The 17173-nt window shown below is 46.7% G+C and overlaps 2 protein-coding genes across 42 annotated transcripts in view; one reads left to right on the top strand and one right to left on the bottom strand.

Moving 5' to 3' along the window:
* Window positions 1-9746, top strand: part of MEF2A (myocyte enhancer factor 2A) — an 87635-nt gene extending 77889 nt beyond the window's left edge. For 23 of the 39 annotated variants that reach the window (XM_085515269.1, XM_085515270.1, XM_085515271.1 and 20 more), the window contains 4 exons: window positions 2644-2770; window positions 5227-5353; window positions 5838-6182; window positions 7191-9746. In XM_085515269.1, coding sequence (XP_085371395.1) covers window positions 2644-2770; window positions 5227-5353; window positions 5838-6182; window positions 7191-7236 — 645 coding nt within the window. In that variant the 3' untranslated portion in view covers window positions 7237-9746. Of the gene's footprint in view, window positions 1-2643; window positions 2771-5226; window positions 5354-5837 lie in introns of all 39 variants that reach the window. The other 16 variants (XM_085515300.1, XM_085515298.1, XM_085515295.1 and 13 more) reach the window with 3 other exon arrangements.
* A 484-nt stretch (window positions 9747-10230) lies between these two features.
* LYSMD4 (LysM domain containing 4) lies at window positions 10231-16399 on the bottom strand. Of its 3 annotated transcripts, none has more exons than XM_015873175.3 (3): window positions 16328-16399; window positions 15807-16091; window positions 10231-12382 (listed from the first exon to the last, which is right to left on the bottom strand). In XM_015873175.3, the coding sequence occupies exons 2-3, from the start codon at window positions 16077-16079 to the stop codon at window positions 11741-11743; spliced, it is 915 nt and encodes a 304-aa protein (XP_015728661.2). In that variant the 5' UTR covers window positions 16080-16091; window positions 16328-16399; the 3' UTR covers window positions 10231-11740. The 3 variants fall into 3 exon arrangements, with proteins under 3 accessions (XP_015728661.2, XP_085371457.1, XP_015728659.2); XM_085515331.1 differs by having other exon boundaries at window positions 16363-16399; XM_015873173.3 differs by having other exon boundaries at window positions 15807-16399.
* Between the last annotated feature and the right edge of the window lie 774 nt (window positions 16400-17173).

The following is a 17173-nucleotide window of genomic DNA, read 5'->3' as shown; positions in this document are numbered from 1 at the left end:
AACGTATCGTTCTACCTTTTTTCCAGTGGAACGATACTTTGGTTTTGAAAGGAAACTCCTGGGATTGGTGCTTTTCTATTTTTTCCCCCCAAAGATTTCAACATTTGGCATTCAGTCTGGAAAAGAACGTAAGGCCACAATAATCCATAACTTATTTTTAGAGCAATTTGCAAATTGTTCAGCTGCACAAACAATGCAGGACGGGCTGCATCACAGCACAATCCTAAAGATCCACCAGGACCTGCACAGTGCGTGACTTGATCTGGTTTCCAACATGGACCTGTTGCTAACAGGAGGCTCTAATTGCATGAAAGCATGGAAAACGTAGTGACGTAGATACGTTCCTTAATATGTGCATGCTTTTGGCTGATTTTGACCTTAGCAATAGATAAACAGAAGTAGGGGGAAATGTGGTTTTGAAATCCAGTGTGATAGTTGGTAAGTTCCATTGGGCTGCCTTGCTAGCAGAGCAGCTCCTCACCATCTTCTCACCTTTGTAAGGAGTGTCTGTTTCCGGCGCGAGAGAAAGAGCTTTAATTCAACATAGGAGCACTTAATCAAAATAGCATTGCATAAATGTCAGAAATCGGACAAAAGCGATTGAATTAAGGCATTCTCCTGCTAGAACTGCTGCACCCCGTGCGATGTGAAACGATGCGCTCCGAGCAGGGCTGCTGTTGGGATGCTGCATGGAGAGCGGGCCCTCTAGCGGCTGTGCCGAGGGCTGCTGGGGATGGGGGGCACAGAGGAGAAGCAGCATTGCCTTCCTTGCAAGCTCTTGGCAGTCTGTAGAGCACCTGTAAGGGAATTGCTCGTACTGTGCTCCTCTGTGATGCCGATGTAGTGCCAGACAGCAGTTCTGCATCGCAGCTGTGAGCATGTATTTGGTCTGCTTGGAAACGAACATGGAACGTGGAAAGCAGAGGGGGAGCGGTAGTACAGGGTGAAGCAGAGGTATCCAGCTCTGCCCGTCCCCTTGTCCTGTGCACAGCTTAAGGAATGGGCTGACTCTCCAACAGAAACAAGTGCTGGATACATCCAGATGCATCTCGGTGCCTTTGTGCGGTGGAGTAATTCAGAAATAAGCCACCTCAGAAAACCACCTTTATTATCCACTCAAAAAAGCAAAAAATCCCATGGGGAAATCCTTTGGCCTGGATTGTTTCCCAGTGTACTCCTCTAACTTTTCCATTATGCAGTAATCCCAACTTTATGGGCTGCCGTCCAAGAAAGCTTTGCAAAAAGGTCAATTCCTGACAGACAAAAATCTGCTCTAATAACTTATCTTAAGGCCAGATAAACTCAATGTAGCGGAGATTTTCAGAAGTCCCTGAGTAATTTAGAAGGATAAATTGCACAGAAAATCAGTGGGGCTCACTTGGTGGTTTTAGGGCTTTGAAACCTGGGAAGTGGAACTGGAAACTGGGGGCTGTTGGGCTCGGGGCCCTCCTGCAGTGCTGGGGCTGGGCACAGCATGGCAGTCAATGGAAGGCTGTGCTACACTGTGTTTAATATGGTAGTTGCAGTGTACTGTCTAATGCTGGGAAGTGAAACACTACCAAAGAGACAAAAATCCCACTATTTCTGCAGCAGATACATTTTAGGGATACAGGAGGGATTGCCTTAAAAATGTATGAAGCGGTGTGAACTCCAGCTCCCTTAATGGGAAATGCTTCTTTGAGAATGTGGAAATACGGAGAGCAAGGAAAGGGAAAGGAGGTGTTATGTCAGTAAAATGAAGCATCTCTTGCTTAAAAAGAAACCCCGCAGCACTGCATCCACTGAGAGCTGTATGTCTGTGACAGAGCACTGTGCTGTCTGCTGGCACTCAGTACAATATTTAATGTAAGGTTTTCTAAACAGCACATTCTGTTGAAGAGCTTAATGTGAGTGATATGTTTGCTACAGATGTTCACTCCAGTATATGGCAAAGAAAGACTGCTCACACCTACAGCGAGAACAGATAATGTGAGACTGTGGAGTTGGGCTGTTTTTCCTGTCAGAAAGCACAGTTGTTCTGCATTAACTCAAATGTCATTTGCTCTGAAACGTATCTGCACTATAACAGATGCTTCACCGGTTCCTCAGGAGCCATGGGAACAGCAGGACCTTGTCCTGGCCAAGGTCTTATCAGCAGGACTGTGCACCATCACTGTGCTCCTGTCAGGCAGGTGTAGTCAGCACAGGGTCAGAGCTGGCGGCTGAGATGTGACAGTCAGATCAACAGCTGGAAGGTGGGCTCTGTTCCCTAATGGAGCTGCACCTCGCCATCTGTGTTAGATCCTCTTTAAAAATAAGGCTTGTAGCCCTTCAGTCACTTAAGAACTTGAGAATTGTTGTATGTATCCCTAAGAAATTGCATGAAGTTCTTGTCCTTCATGAGATGAACACTGTTGAGATGTGCACGCTCAGGACCAGTGAGTTTTACCTTTTTCATTTCTGTTTGCCGAGATCATTTTTGGTTGAATCTTGAAATGTTGACGTTCGTTTAGAAAATCCATCCTGACTAAAGCTATGTGCTGCTAATTGAAATACAAAGCTAAGTGACACGTTTTATTTGAGCGCTGTTTGTCTGTTAGCACGTAAGTTCCCGTTGCTCTGACTGCTCTCACAAGGCATGCTGTTATTTTCCATCGTTTATAGAACACCCAAAGGATAAGCAGTTCTCAGTCCACGCAGCCCCTCGCTACCCCCGTGGTGTCTGTGACAACTCCCAGCTTGCCGCCGCAGGGACTCGTGTACTCGGCCATGCCCACTGCCTACAACACTGGTAAGCATTGTGTGCGCCGCGATTCCTCGGATGCACCAGGTTTTGTGATTCATAAGCCCAGGAAAATTTGCATTTCTGTGACACTTGGCTTTATTTTGCTGCTCAATTGAAATGAAGGCTTTTATTCATCCAAAAATGAGCTTTCTGAATGTAAAACGTGTAAATGTTGGGACTTACAGGCGGAAGAAGCTTTCAGTCAAGTTGTGCACAGCTGAATGCAGGCAGGGACACAATGGAAGCATTGCCTTGTCGCTGTGGTGTTCTCGCTGTCCATCTGAGAGGTGACAACCTCCCACTGACACAGTGCTGGTACTGAGCCTTGCACTCTGCTGAGTTCCCGTGGCACCAGGGAGCTGGATTCAGGGAGGGCCTCCAGTTCACCAAAAGCCCTTCCTCTTTGGCTGTGATCTCCAGAGTGAGGCGGGGACATGGTGGTTTGAGTTACGTTTGCTGTAGCTTAAAAGCAAGCATTAAAGCAAAGGAAATAATTGCCCATTGTGCTGTTCTGTTTAGGTGAAATCTAGTTAGGACATTCCAATGTAAATGCTATAATATCTGTTAGAACAGGAATTTCTGACCTGGGCAGCATTGTGTTGGCAGTAGTAACATTGAAATCTTACTTGGTAGGCTTTCAGTTATCTATTATATACACCAAGCAGAATTCAAGTCCAGTCGTATTGAATACTCTGCCAATAAGTCTGTAGATGTGTTTCTTTGGTGGCATTGTTATGCAAGAAAACTTCTGTAAGATTTCTGGTGGTGTGTGAATGCTCCTTGTGGGCTGAGATTTGAGGCAGCCTGTAGTGCGTGCTGAGCTCTGAACCCATAGAACAGACAAGGCAGTGAATGATGCATTACAAATTAAGCCATTTTTTAGAACATGGCAGTGTTCCTTTTGAGAGGACACATGTGCCGTTGTTTCAGGGCTGTCTCATGTCCTGTGGGCAGCGGAAGCTCAGGCTGAGCTGCTGGTACCTGAGCTCGTCCCTTCTGTCTTTCCTTCTTTGTGCCTCCTGTCAGGAGGTTCTGCTGGGCAGAAAAGCCCAAGAGGGCAGAGCAGGAAGCAAAGCACGGCTTTGTGCAAAGGTCAGGGCAAATCCAAAGCAACTTTATTTCGTGTATGTAGGAAGTAGCAAGAACTTGAATTAAACAAAGGCTTTTTGTGTTTGTTTTCTGCAAGGATGGGCACCATCAGGAGTCTGTTCTGAAAGAGGGAGCAGAACCAGTGCCATCCACGCAGAACCATTTTCCTGACAAAAAGGCTTTAAAGGTCTTCAGGATGTTCTGTTAGTTCCTACCTGTAGCCATCTGTCAGCTCAACAACTGGGTCTGTTTTGGTCTCATTTACCCTACCTACAACTGTACCAGTGTGCCCATTAGCTGCTATTAGTGCTCTATCTGCATTGGTTTGCCTTAGAGGCACTGCTGTGCACCCACTGCATGCAGGGCTTTGTTTTGCATGGGGACTTTGAGATTGTCTCTATTAGACAGAGCCTTGCAGGGGTCTTAAAAAAAAGAAATTTGACTTTGAGCCAAAATAGTTGCCTGGTTTATGCCCACATGTTGCTGATTGTCATGGCTCCAGGAGCTCTGTGGTTTGAGTCCATGTCCTCATCATTGGAGGGCTGGATTATATTTGTCATGCAAATCTCAGATTACTGCAGGGTACAAAATACCAGCTGAGAAGAAACAAAAAGGCAGCATGATTAGCATAGTGTGCTGGGCTGCAGCTGGGATTGCTGGTGTCCTCATGGAGATCCATGCAGTGCTTCTTCTGCATCTCTGAGCAGCGCGGCTGCTGGCCTCCCTCTGTGGGGCAATGAGAGGGAAACTCTGACATGTTGCACAAAGAACGAGTCGGTGTGTGGGCAGGGGGAGACTGAGAGAGATCGACTGTGATGGATTTGGCATTTTAGGCCAATGCTGGGACAGGAACCCGGCAGTCCTGCTGGAGTGGAATGTGTGGTTACCCTGCAGGTGATGTACGTCTGGCTCCCAGCTTTTTGTCTTACCCTCTTGATGCCAGAAATTATTTTAAAGAAGCGATGTTACGTGATAACTGAAAGCAGACAAGTATTTGCAGCTTTGGTTTTGAACCTGAAAGAAAAGCAGAGTGTGGTGATGGTAAAATGAAAATAACTCCCTGTGTGCAAATGAGAAGTGAGAACTGTCTGAGCATTATATCCTGACATTGACTGGTGATCAGGAACGTGTTGGTTTTCCTATTATTCATTTAAGTAAGTTGTATTTCTGAGTAATGCCTTTATTATTTCATTCGGTACAGAGATGCTGCAGTGCCTTTGCTCACAGCACCCCTTTGGGCCGCCTGCCTTTAGGTGCTCTGAGCAGAAAGCCTTTATGTTTGTCTATGTCTGTATGACATATGCTCGTATGTGTTTATATATGTAAGTATACATAAATAAATCTGTTAATATACTTCTTTGTTCTTTCCTCAGATTACTCCTTGACTAGTGCAGACCTGTCTGCCTTGCAGGGATTTAACTCCCCAGGAATGCTGTCTTTAGGGCAGGTATCTGCCTGGCAGCAGCACCATCTTGGTCCAGCAACCCTCAGCTCCCTCGTGTAAGTAGATCTGTAGTAGTTTAGTACTGCATGGTGGGGAGCTTCAAGGTGAATAATCTGCACTGGGAAATACATAACACAAAACCATTTTGCTTTTTTTTCTGCTGCCAATGGCACATTGCTTTTCCAGTTGTCCCGCTGGCTGCAGGAGTTCTGTGCCTGTGTTGTATCCTCTGTGGCCCCTTCGCTCAGTCCTGAAGCTGAAGGGCCCCATCCCTGCAGGGATCACCTCCTTACTGAAGTTACTGACACAATTAACTTCAGTGCTTGGAATGGCAAACTATTGCTGTTTGTGCTTAATGTCCATACAAGTACTTCAGGTCTTTAATTGATGTTTTTTCCCATCAGTAAGTGGCATTTATTTACATGCGTGTTTCAAGGATGTTGAACTACATGGCAGCACTGTCCAGCAGATGCGTCAACTGTCGCTTTCTTTTCCGCTCTCACCTTTTCTCATTTCTTCCTTTTGGTTTTGTTCCCCCAGTTCTGGCAGCCAGTTATCTCAGGGTTCAAATCTATCCATTAACACCAACCAAAACATCAACATCAAATCGGAACCGATTTCACCTCCCCGGGACCGCGTAACTCCCTCTGGGTTCCCGCAGCAGCCCCCGCAGCAGCCGCAGCCCCCGCAGCCCCCACAGCAGCCACCGCAGCGCCAGGAGTTGGGCCGCTCTCCTGTCGACAGCCTCAGCAGCTCCAGCAGCTCCTACGACGGCAGCGACCGGGAGGATCCACGCAGCGATTTCCACTCTCCTGTGGTGCTGGGAAGGCCACCAAATTCAGAAGATAGGGAGAGTCCGTCAGTAAAACGAATGAGGATGGACACGTGGGTGACATAAACTTGCGGTGTTGCCTCTTCAGTTTTGTGCTCTCAAAATGAACTGTCCTGACATATCTAAATTTATAAATAAGGACATGAAATAAGTATATTTATATGTATATACATACGTGCATATATATATCTTCACATGCATATATATGTGCTAGTGTGTGTAGCATACACAGAATCATCAGGCACTTATTACAAACTTCTTGTATAGCTGCAGATGTCCCATGGTAAAACGTAACAGAACAATCCTATAGGTATTGATCTAGTCTGGCACTTACCTGGACTTGTTGTTTTAATAATATAACCTGTTTTGCAAAGAAACATTGTACCCGTATTATAATCCTACCACACTAGATTGCAGAAACCAAGAGGGCTCGCCTGTAGTAACGTCCCTGTGTGTTTTATTAAAGCTGTATGGTTACTCGTAGTTAAGAAATAATGCTTTGTAGCAGCAGAGCAGTAGAAAAGCAGGAAGAAGAAAGCAATACTGTACATAAAATGACCTTTATATTACCCCACCTGGCATGGGTCTCTATTGCAGAGGGTGCATGGAGAAGGGCTGATGCTAGAGAAAATAAAAAAACAAAAACCCTGTTTTGCACGTGCAAAAAAAAAAAAAATAGTATTGGGTCAAAGAAGTGATTTTTTTAACGAGTGAGAGAAAGGCAGAATAGAGAACTCGCATGAAATATTCAGAAGATATTAGCCTAGGAAATAGAGCATTAACAAAGTAAAAGTAATATATTAAGTTATAATTGGGATATGTTGGACAAATTTGTTTTTACGTTCGTACCTTTGAGAAATATAGAAGCGGATTTTAGCTCGTGTATATTTTATATTAAAGAAAACAATACCCGAATGAATTGAAGACTATATATAAAGTTATATACAGTACTTTTGAACACATTCTGCTATGAATTATTTATATAAGCCAAAGCTGTACGTTGTAGCTTTTTTGTAGAGTATAGTTTTATCTTATTTTGACTTTCTAGTTTTTGCTTTCAGAGATGAAAAGGAAAAACTTGCAGGCGGAACCTTGGGGGAAAAATAAGCCATGAACACTTCTATGTAAATTGAAATTTGAGCCAAACTCGTCGTGTATATAGCATCCTAAAGATATGATCACCTTGGTGTAAGTACCTCTGTATTGTACGGTCACCAGATATAAAAGTCTATTTTTGTGGATTGACGCCGACTTGAGAAAGGCGAGGTCCTTATTAAGTAGAGTATTCACTGTTTAATATTTACTATTTTGTTAAATATACTGTACTTTCTTTGGATTTTAATTATTATTAATATTATTATCCAGATTTTTCAGAGGGTGTATAAAGGGGTTGTTCCCCCTCACTGGTGGTGAATGTGTGCCGTTAAATTGTAATCTCTGTGCTGTATGGTTAAGCTTCATTATACATTTTATATATATGTATATAAATAGCAAAGTGGCAAAAAACAAACAAACAAACCCGGCGTTAAGTTCATCCTGCATAAATATAACACATCTGCTACAACGCATCTGACGGCATTGGTTTAAAACCTCTTCTGAGGAGCAAACAAACACGGTGGAAAAAGCTTGACCTGATTTGTCCTGCTAGGGAAATAAAGAACACATATCAGATGAGCACAAAGGGCTCCTGAGGTGGTAAATGGTTTGGGATAAAGCCGCAGCTTCAGAGGGAGACATGCAGAACTCTTTGAGCTGCGGGAAGGGGAAGGGCAGCCAGAGCTGGAAGCAGCACCCACCTGCAGGGGAACCAGCAGCGCTCGGTGGAGCCGTCCTGCTCCGTGGGCATTTAATGGAGCTGTCCTGCTCCGTGGGCATCTCGTGCCCGCTCCTGGCTCCACACAGATCCCCTTCCTGCGTGTTCTTTCATGCTGGGAACCAAATTACGTACATCTGAATGAATTTGCTACTGCTGGTGGTTCTGGGGAAGGAAAAAAAAATACAGCCGTGCTATTTTGTTACTGAAAACCCTCATCAGTAACCCCTGATATTTATAAAAGCATTTTGCCAGATTTTTTTTAAAGTAATTAATGGATATTTTAACAAAGGGGTGCGAGAAACAAAAACCCCATGTGTTCCCACAGGGGCAGCTCAGCTGCCTTCATGGCTGTTGGCTGTAAGGTGTGACTGGAGATCATGGCGACTCGCTCCATCTCCCAGCTGTGATGTCCTTCAGTCCCGGCTGTGGGAGCCTGGAGGGCACGGAGACTTTTCTCCCAGCACTCACTATTTCCCAAGTGTCCGAACTCAGTTACCACTGTGGAGATCCCTTTAATGCTTGGAAAAGCTATGTGGTTTTCTTCATTATTTATGCACATATATGAACTTTGCTGTACATCTGAGTGGGAGTTCTGCATTCACATTTACTGTCTATTTTCTTGTGTGCCTTACGAGATGGCTTTGCTGACTGTATCTCAATAGTCTTTATTTCTATGCAGGTTTGTAAACAGTACTATTACTGTTTTCTTAAAGAAAAAGCTACATAAGGGTTAGAGTTTGTATCGAAATTGCACCTCTGAATTAAAAACCCGACACGTTCGTTCCTAGGAGCCGCAGACGGGGCTGTTGTGGTGCTGCCCGCGCCCCATCCCCTCCACAGCCCCTCCACAGCCCCGGCAGGAGATGCTGAGCGCGCTCCATCCCAGCGGGAGAACATCCCGCCCCCGAATAAATGGGAATCCTGGTTTGTAATTACAGGTAACTTAACTTTGGAACAGACTTTTTTTAGCAATTGTAAAGATGTTTTGTAACGAGACAAAGACGCAGCACAGATATTTCAACCGCTGACAAATACTTTTTTTAACTAAGTAAATATATTGAAGTTTCAAGTGAATCCAATCCTGGTTTGAACCCATTGAGGCCTGAGCGACTTCAGATTTCTATCTATCTATCTGTCTATCTATCTATCTATCTCCTGTTGTGACCAATCAATCGATCACCTCTCCATCTCCCAGCTCTCACTTTAGTAGTTACAAATTCACACTTATTTAAAAGTCCCCGCCAGGGATTTGTCCCAACGCTTCAGCCTTTGCTTTCACTCCGAGGACACTAAAAGCTCCCAACCTTGAATTGCTGTGCGCACAAGAAATACATAGTAAATAAGGAACATAACAACTCCTAACAGCCCATCGTGGGAAGAAGTTAAATTCGAATGTGAAAGAAAGACTTCAATGTAAACGTTTAAATCTTAGTAGAAACTTTCTTCACTTTGCTGTGCAAGAGAACACTGCTTTGCTATATTTAAAATGGCTTTTTTAAAAGAGATTTATGTATTTGGTAAATGTTTGTAGTCAACAGTTCACAAAGAAGCTGTTCACGGTTTAATGATGATAAGCCGTTTGGCGGCACAAGCTGGACTTTGTTGCCATCCTTGAGACGAATCTTTTAAGAAAAAAATAAGTTAATCTCGATTTTTTCCCTGAATGTGTTGTTTTTTCTTCAATATACAATAAATATTCTAGTGAACTTTTTATCAAATGGTTAAGAAAAATGCTAGAGGTTGTTGTAAAATATTTGTATCCTGCATTCACTAAAGTAAAGATACTGGCTTTTACTGTGTACTCCAGCCTCTGTCGTGTTTGCAGAGCACAGCCCCTGTCTGCTCCCCCTGCAGCACCCAAACCCTCACCAGGTTCGGCCCTGAGGTACCCACAGCTCATTCAATCACTGTATTTATTTCCTTTGGACACTCGAGTCAAGAACAGAAGCACTCTAAGATTATAAAGCACTTACAGAGAAGAACATCATAAGGCCATTAATGATGCACTCACCTGCCCCTCTCCGCCGGTGCTCCCTGCTGCTGCAGTTCTGCTGTGCTCCGTGTCCCGGGCTCTGCTGCTGTGAGCAGCAAAAGGTCCCAGCGCTGCTGCCCAACCTCTGCAAAACAAAGGCTTTGGCACAAACAAACGTGACATCACAACATGCTGGGAATGCTTAAACTTTGCAGTGCTCCGTGTTATCCTGTGAGGCGCATCATCCTCAGCACACCAAGAAACCACCACATCCCAGCCAACAAACTGAGAAACAAACACCCAACACGCAGCCTGGGGTGGGTTAAGTGCCCCTTGTGCTTTTATTTCATCTCACCTCATTTAAAAACATTACGACCCCCCTCCTCCCACCCACAAGGGATTCTTTTCCTTCACAGAAGAAAATACAAGCTTTTTTTTCCCCGTTACAAGATACTTCAGGTTCCCCATCCACAACTAAGTTTGCTCAGCAAAGCCTGAGCGCAGTTTAAGGCTGCGGGAGCCCCGGGTTACAGTGTAACACCACAGGGCTCTGCTCGCTTCAATGTAAAGCTCCTTTCCCCAGACCTTCTGTGCGATGCAGGAGGTGCCATCACAGGCTGCTCCTTCACTTCTGCTCAGTTTTAGGCAGCAACTGAAAGGATTAAAAAAAAAAAAAACCAACCAAAAACCCCAACAACACAAAAAACAACCAACAAAACCTGAACCAACTTACACGTGGTAATGCACGGCCACAGACATGAGGTTCAGCATCAAAACCCAACACTGCAGCCAGGGCTCTTGCTGTGACCCCTCCACAGCCCCCAGGCAGCAGTGCCCTCTGCTGCTCCAGCAGCTCAGCTCTGACCTCTGCAGCTTTGCCACAAATGGATTCTGTGCTTTTTTCCTGCAGGCAACTTGCTGAGCTGCTGGGAACACAGCAAATGCTGGGGAGGCTGCAGTGCGGAGCAAAGACAAACTGCCCTGTGTGTGCCTGCCCAGCAGCTCTGCCTCCCCCGCTGTGTGCACAGCCCCGAGGTTCACCATGAGCCCACACAACCAGCTGCTGCTGCTGGGTTATGGCCTTGTCCCCTCCCTGGGGGTTTCATGCCTCAGCATTCAGCTCCAGGCGAGTTCACCTCTGTCTGCAGTCCCTGAATTTGTTGAATTAAGTTTTGAGGACAATTATCTGCAGCAAAACTCTCCCCCAAAGCCTCACTGCTCCTCACTTCCAGCACATAGTGTTCACTGACATAGCTCATGTATCAGGCTTATGGACAGCTCAGCCACACAAACCTCCATCCAGCCCTATTTACTCAGAGCAGACAGCAGCTTCCCTGTCCCCATCTAGAAAGGATTTGATACACCACCTTTCTGTGACAACCTGACACAACGTTGAGCTCCTTTGCTGGTCTTTGTAGCCAAACTCAGCAGCACTCTCATTTGAAGAGTACAAACAAGTACAAACCCAAGTCCATGACTGCAATGTGACATCTGAGATGCACCATGATGGATTTAAGGCAAAGGCAGGTGACAGCTGGACTTCCCCACACCAAATAAACCATTGAGAAGAGCACTGCACTCTATCACAGACATAATGGGTTCGGCTTCTTAGACAAAACCACTCTTCAGAAATACCTGAAGCAAGAAGAGCAAACTGCCTCAAAATACTTTCCCTCATCAGAGTTCACAAATGCACACCCGGCTGCCTGTTGGTTCAAAAGCAACAGAGCAGCCTTATTATTCCATAAAATCACATCTTCAGTTCAGTCAAGCTCAGAACTACATTGACTACTTTAAAAAAGAACATGGAAATATCTGTAGTGTTATCCCCCCGAATGCACTCGGGTCAGAGTCACCATCTTATGGGCGTCAGTGCTGGGAGGAGAGGCTGTGTTTGGCTGTATCTCCCCCTTAGGGTTTTTTTCTACAACGGAGCTTTGTAGTAGTTTCCCTTCCAATCCATCTGCTGAAATATTGGAGGTTGTTGTGTTGGAGGTGTGGGTCGCCGGGCCATTCTCTTGTGTTTTAAAATAGATGATATAAAATACTGGCAAGACAATTCCTACCAAAAGCATAATAAAAACTGCGTTCCACCACTGGATCCCACAGTCTGCACCATTACTGCTCTCCCTCTTCCCCGGCTCAACCAGCGGCCTCTCCGGTGCCTCCATGCACAACTCAGCATTCAGCTGCGCCTCGGCCTGCACGGCGTCCTGGATGCTCTTGTCGATGCCCCTGAAATAGTCCAACAGCTGCCCACCGTCAGCACAGCCGCTGCCAGCAGCGCCGGGCTCCGGCACATCCACCAGCGTCACACCGCTCTGGGAGCGCACAGCCGGGAGCGGCCTCAGCTCCTCCCTGCTCTCTGTCAGCAACCCGTGGGTCTTCACCGGGATCTTGATGGACTTCAAGGCGTACAGGTCCTGCTCCCTGATGAAGTTGTTGACACGTTTGATGTCTGCGACCTGCAAGATCCAAAAAGGACATCGAGTATTAGTTCAAAACGACCCAATCTTCCACTAGTGCCAAAGCAAGGAGTGGCTACAAAAGCAGCCTGAAGGTAAAAACAAGCAGCTTACTGTTCTTCAGAGATTTTCCAGCAGTTGCAGAAGTGCTCCAGGTGCTGCAGCTTAAAGCTGCTCCTGTTACGTCATTACATGTACACCCACCACACCCACATCCACGCTGCTTTCACACCTCCTGGGAGCTGTGTTTTTCTTACCAAGTTTTTCCTCTCTCTTTGCTTTCATTACCTTTCTCTCACTTACTTTTTAAATCCAGGTTATAGCAAGAAGAGTCTTTGGAGCAAACCTTTTGAAAGCAGCTACACCTTAAAGAGCAGAAAAGTGCTGAAGGTGAGGGGAAAACTGCAGCACGAGCGAGAGGCAAACAGCAACAGCATCTTTGGAGCACACTGCAGCTCTGAAAGCAAGATTGCAGGCTGGGAGAGAACAGCAGGCACTGCTCCCATGCAGACACGAGCTCCCTCTGCTCACAGTGCTGAGCCTCCCCCCTGCATAACTGCTCCATGCAGCTCATTTATCCCACCCCTGGTGATAAACATTTAAGGCAATGACGTCCATCTGTGAGCAGCTCTGGATGTTGGTGTTTGCTAACAAACCATCAGCCAAGGGTCCACACCTGTGCCTGGTCTTTGCACCCAGCTTAGTCACGCAAACAGCAATGAGAACAGCAAGAAAGAAGGCACCATACACACAGCAAAGGTCAACAAGGACCACTAGGATCAGAAAGCAAAGTCAGCAGTAAGGCAGCATTTCCTTATTTGATGTTAAGTAAAGAGAAGGCAGCTCAATACAGCGTGCACTGATAGCCCCCTACAGCTATCAAAGACAACAAACAGGCCCATCAACACACGCAAGCAGCAAACCAAAGCAGCCAGGCAGGTGTGGAAGAATCTCAAAGGAAAGGCTGAAGGAGGCAAAGCACAGGGAACAGCAGGACCCTGACCCAAAGAGACCCAGCACCTCCATCACACCACACACAGAATGTCTGACTTATTCTTTTAGAAGTGTAGTACATTGCTGCATGACGGGCACTGACTGCACACTCACAAATGTCAGGCTACCAATGAAACCATGAGGATTAAAACCAATAAAGTAAGTGCTTTTCTTCCTGCAATGAAGCTCCAGCATCACTTGAGAGCTCATGGCAAAGATCTGCCCTTATAAAAGGCAACACACAGGTAAGTAGAGGGCAGCCCTATAGCAGCTTCCAAACAGGTGCTACAGGAACACAACCCTCTCCCTGCTGCCTGCAGGCTCTGCTGCTCATGGAGCAGCCTGGGACCACCCCAGCCAGGAGGGAAAGGCTCCCTGCCCTGCAGGGCTCTGCCTGCACAGCTGCACCCTGTTCTCCCCTCAGCCCACGCTGTCTGGGAGCCTCAGTTCCACATGCAGGTCTGTTATGTCACAGCTGTGCCGCAGGACAGCACTGGAAGGGAGAGGGGAGATGGATCCCTGAACGTCATGTTTACTCTGCACAGCCTGAGACATCTGGAAATGGGGTGTTCAATGCAGACCCTAATCTGCTGCCCCTGAAGCTAAGGGGATCCTCAGCTGCTGGATCAGACTCCTCACAGCTTCCCTCAGCACAGCATCAGGAATTAAACTCTCCCAAATTACTTTGTTATGAAATAACAATCTGACACTAAGCCTCCTATCTGAAGCCGTGCCTCAATTTTCTGTTCTCTTCCAATGCAAACAGATTACTGGGACAGTAAACATCCCCTGCAGTGCCTGCAATCAAAACGCAGTGCTGTGCTAAAGCTCCAGAAAGTAGAGCACACAAAAACAACAAAGCTGAAGGGAAGAGCGCACAGCACTGGGCTGAGCAAGACATTTAGGTCTGTTATTTGCACTCACTCCTGGCTGCAGTGAGCCCAGCTGAAAACTGTGCCACAAGCAGGACCAGAATATGGATGGTCCAGAGTAAAAACGAGAATCTGCAGAGCTCTGCAGCTCTGCCAAGTCACCTGTTGCACAAACTAAACTTCCTTGCACTGCCCCAATTCCCCCACCCCAAACAGGCCACGATGAATCCCAAACCAACTCATTAATTTCAAGGAAAGCTCATCCTGGAATTTTCAAACACAGTCACGTTTTTTTTTGCAGCTAAAAATCTTCTTTATTGACATCCCAGATTCTTTCAGGAGCTGCTTAACTGTGCAGATCCTACTCACTACATTGATACTGACCGGTGTCAGCCTGTAACCAAACACACAGATCCCCAGTCAGGATTTCCACCTCTCCCCAATGCAATGGGAACAGGACTGTGCTTTCTGAAGGGAGGCAGGACGTTCTGACTGCTGGAGTCCTCCTCACTTACACCACAGGAGCCCATCTGCCAGGGCTCCGCTGCCTGCAATCAAAGCCTCTTTAAGCCCTACCAGGCTCTCTCTCCTTCACAAGCACCAGCTCATCAGCAGGATCTAGAAGGTTCTTTGTTTTGTTTTTGTTTCTAAGGGAATGGGAGGGGAGGAATTGTCTCAGCTTCTCTAAGCCCTCTTGCTTCAGCTGTACATTACAGCTGTGTTATTAAGCAAGACAGCGCAATAGTATTGCAACAGTTCAGCCAGTAGCGTATCATTATCACCAACCAGGCCACTGTCCAAATGCTTCCATTATGCAACTTCTTAATCACAGCACGGCTTGTAGATAAAGGAGCTTGTAGGTAAAAGGAGGCTCAAAAAATAAAGCCGTAATTGCTAAGCAATGGGGGATTCCTAACATTCACATCAGGTTGTTAGGGTTGCCATTTTTTCCTATCAGACCCAGAATGTCAGACGTGTGCTTTGCAGTACATTCCAAAGGCAGAGACAGTCTGTGTGTGTGCTGTTCTCTGCCTGCAGCTGAACCACACCAGGAGCCATCCAAGGCCCCCTGCACAGCGGCTGTGACCCACGTGGCATCTCTCCTATTCTAGGTCCACCTCAGAGCCAGCAGCTCCTCAAAAGAGGAAACAAAAAGGGAAATCCAGCCCAGGCCCCATCCGAGCAGCATTTCTTAACGCTGTTCAATTAGTTTCCAACCTGTAACCCCGGAGAGGGCAGCGCTCTCACCCTCACCTCTGTACTCAGCTTCCAACTTTACGCCCTCCCTTAAATAAACAAGGACAAATCATGGCTTCACTGAGGTCATCCATGTTAACTAGGAAACCATGTCACACCGGATGGCACCTTCCGTGGCTCTCAGCTCAACAGCTCTTTTTTTACCACTCTCCTGCTCCCTTTCTCCCAGCCATTGGCCATTCATGAAATACACAGAGCAAACTCAGACAGCAAGGAGCCCACACACAACTCCGAGAGGCACTCTACGTGTACAACAGATCTCTGAAGCAATTCAAACAAGAGCAATGAGAGACAACACTTACTTTACAGCCGTACTGCAGGGCAAGCTTGTTCAGATTGTCGTCCTCGGTGACTTCTCTCTCCAGAAGCACCACATCCCCAGCCCTGCTCCGTGCTTTGCTGCCCTGCTGCTGCTCCCTGCCCCTGGGCCGCAGCTCCATCACGTTCAGCTCCTCCTCTGACTCCTCCGAGTCCGAGCGGCCATTGGGGAACACGTAGACCTGCCCTCCCGGGTAGTTGTGGATGGTGACCGGAGCCTGGAAGGGTCTGATCCTGTTCTCGTTCAACCTCATCATTTACAGCAGCACCTGGAACAAAACAGATGTTACAATTTTTACATAACTTCGTCATCTCTTTTTCAGGTCAAACCGCCACAGAACAACGCTGTGCTCCACAGCACGAATCCCAGCATTTCCTAACAACAAATAAGAGAAAGGCGGCCGCTTAATGCAGGAATCCCTCACTACGGCAACGAGCCCATAGAACAGCGGGGCCGAGAGCAGCATCCACCTCCAACAGATAGAACTGACCAACATTAACCCACCGTCCGATAAACCCTCAGTTAAGCGCTGTAATAACCCCGAGCAGGCCGCTATGGCCCCGCTATGGCCGCTCTATGTTCGGGGCGGAGCGGGCAGCCATCACATCCTCACACAGCTCCGCCCGCCGCCTCTTAAAGGGCCCGAGCTGAGCGGAGCCACAAGGGGGGGTGGGATGGAGGTGGGAACCCTGACAAATACTGAACTATAGTCCTGAAATCCTGATAGACCACAGCACGAGCTAAAGAAACACTTCTGTAGCGTCTGCTTCTCAGTTACAAGCAGTTATTGCTGTACAGCTGAGCTCCAATGCCACAGACTCCAAAGGAGCACAGTGAGGCAGGAGAAATCTGCTGATACTTGTGGTATCGCTGAGGTACGTGTAGGTGAAGTTACCTCCTGTTTTACATTCAGAAGTGTGAGCCAAATAGAGCAAAATAATACTCTGCCATGTAAGTGACTAAGCTTACGTGAGTACTATGTACACCTTTGAGTGAATTACATACATGGTTAAGAGACGGATACACCAGGCACACGACTTAGGAAAGAAAACTTGAGTTAAATTAAATTAATAACAGGCATATACATAATTGAGCTTTGGGGGTTACTCTAAGTGCATGTTTGGTAGCGCTGGGCTCCACCTCACTTCTCAAATGCTCTCCACTTGGCAGGGCATGTCTCACTGCAGGTTCCAAACTCAACCACAGGCAGTTCCACATCACTCCTGCCACCTACAGCCTCCAGGGGTCCTGTGTTTAAAACAAGGAACGAAGTGATGGATTAGGGGTTGATTTTGTCAACCCTCTGTGTCATTGTGTTGAAGCTGTGGGCACACTGCACCTCTGCCTTCT

The sequence above is a fragment of the Coturnix japonica genome, chromosome 14, assembly GCF_054131305.1.
Source record: "Coturnix japonica strain WE chromosome 14, WE-NBRP24, whole genome shotgun sequence".
Taxonomy (NCBI): Eukaryota; Metazoa; Chordata; class Aves; order Galliformes; family Phasianidae; genus Coturnix; species Coturnix japonica.
This window is presented reverse-complemented; position numbering and strand designations above follow the sequence as displayed.

Coding starts and splice junctions, on each gene's coding strand:
- LYSMD4 (XM_015873173.3), bottom strand. CDS start 16,079: ATGATGAGGTTGAACGAGAACAGGATCAGACCCTTCCAGGCTCCGGTC. Junction 12,383..15,806: donor CCCTGCAGTACGGCTGTAAA/GTAAGTGTTGTC, acceptor TGGATCTTGCAG/GTCGCAGACATCAAACGTGT.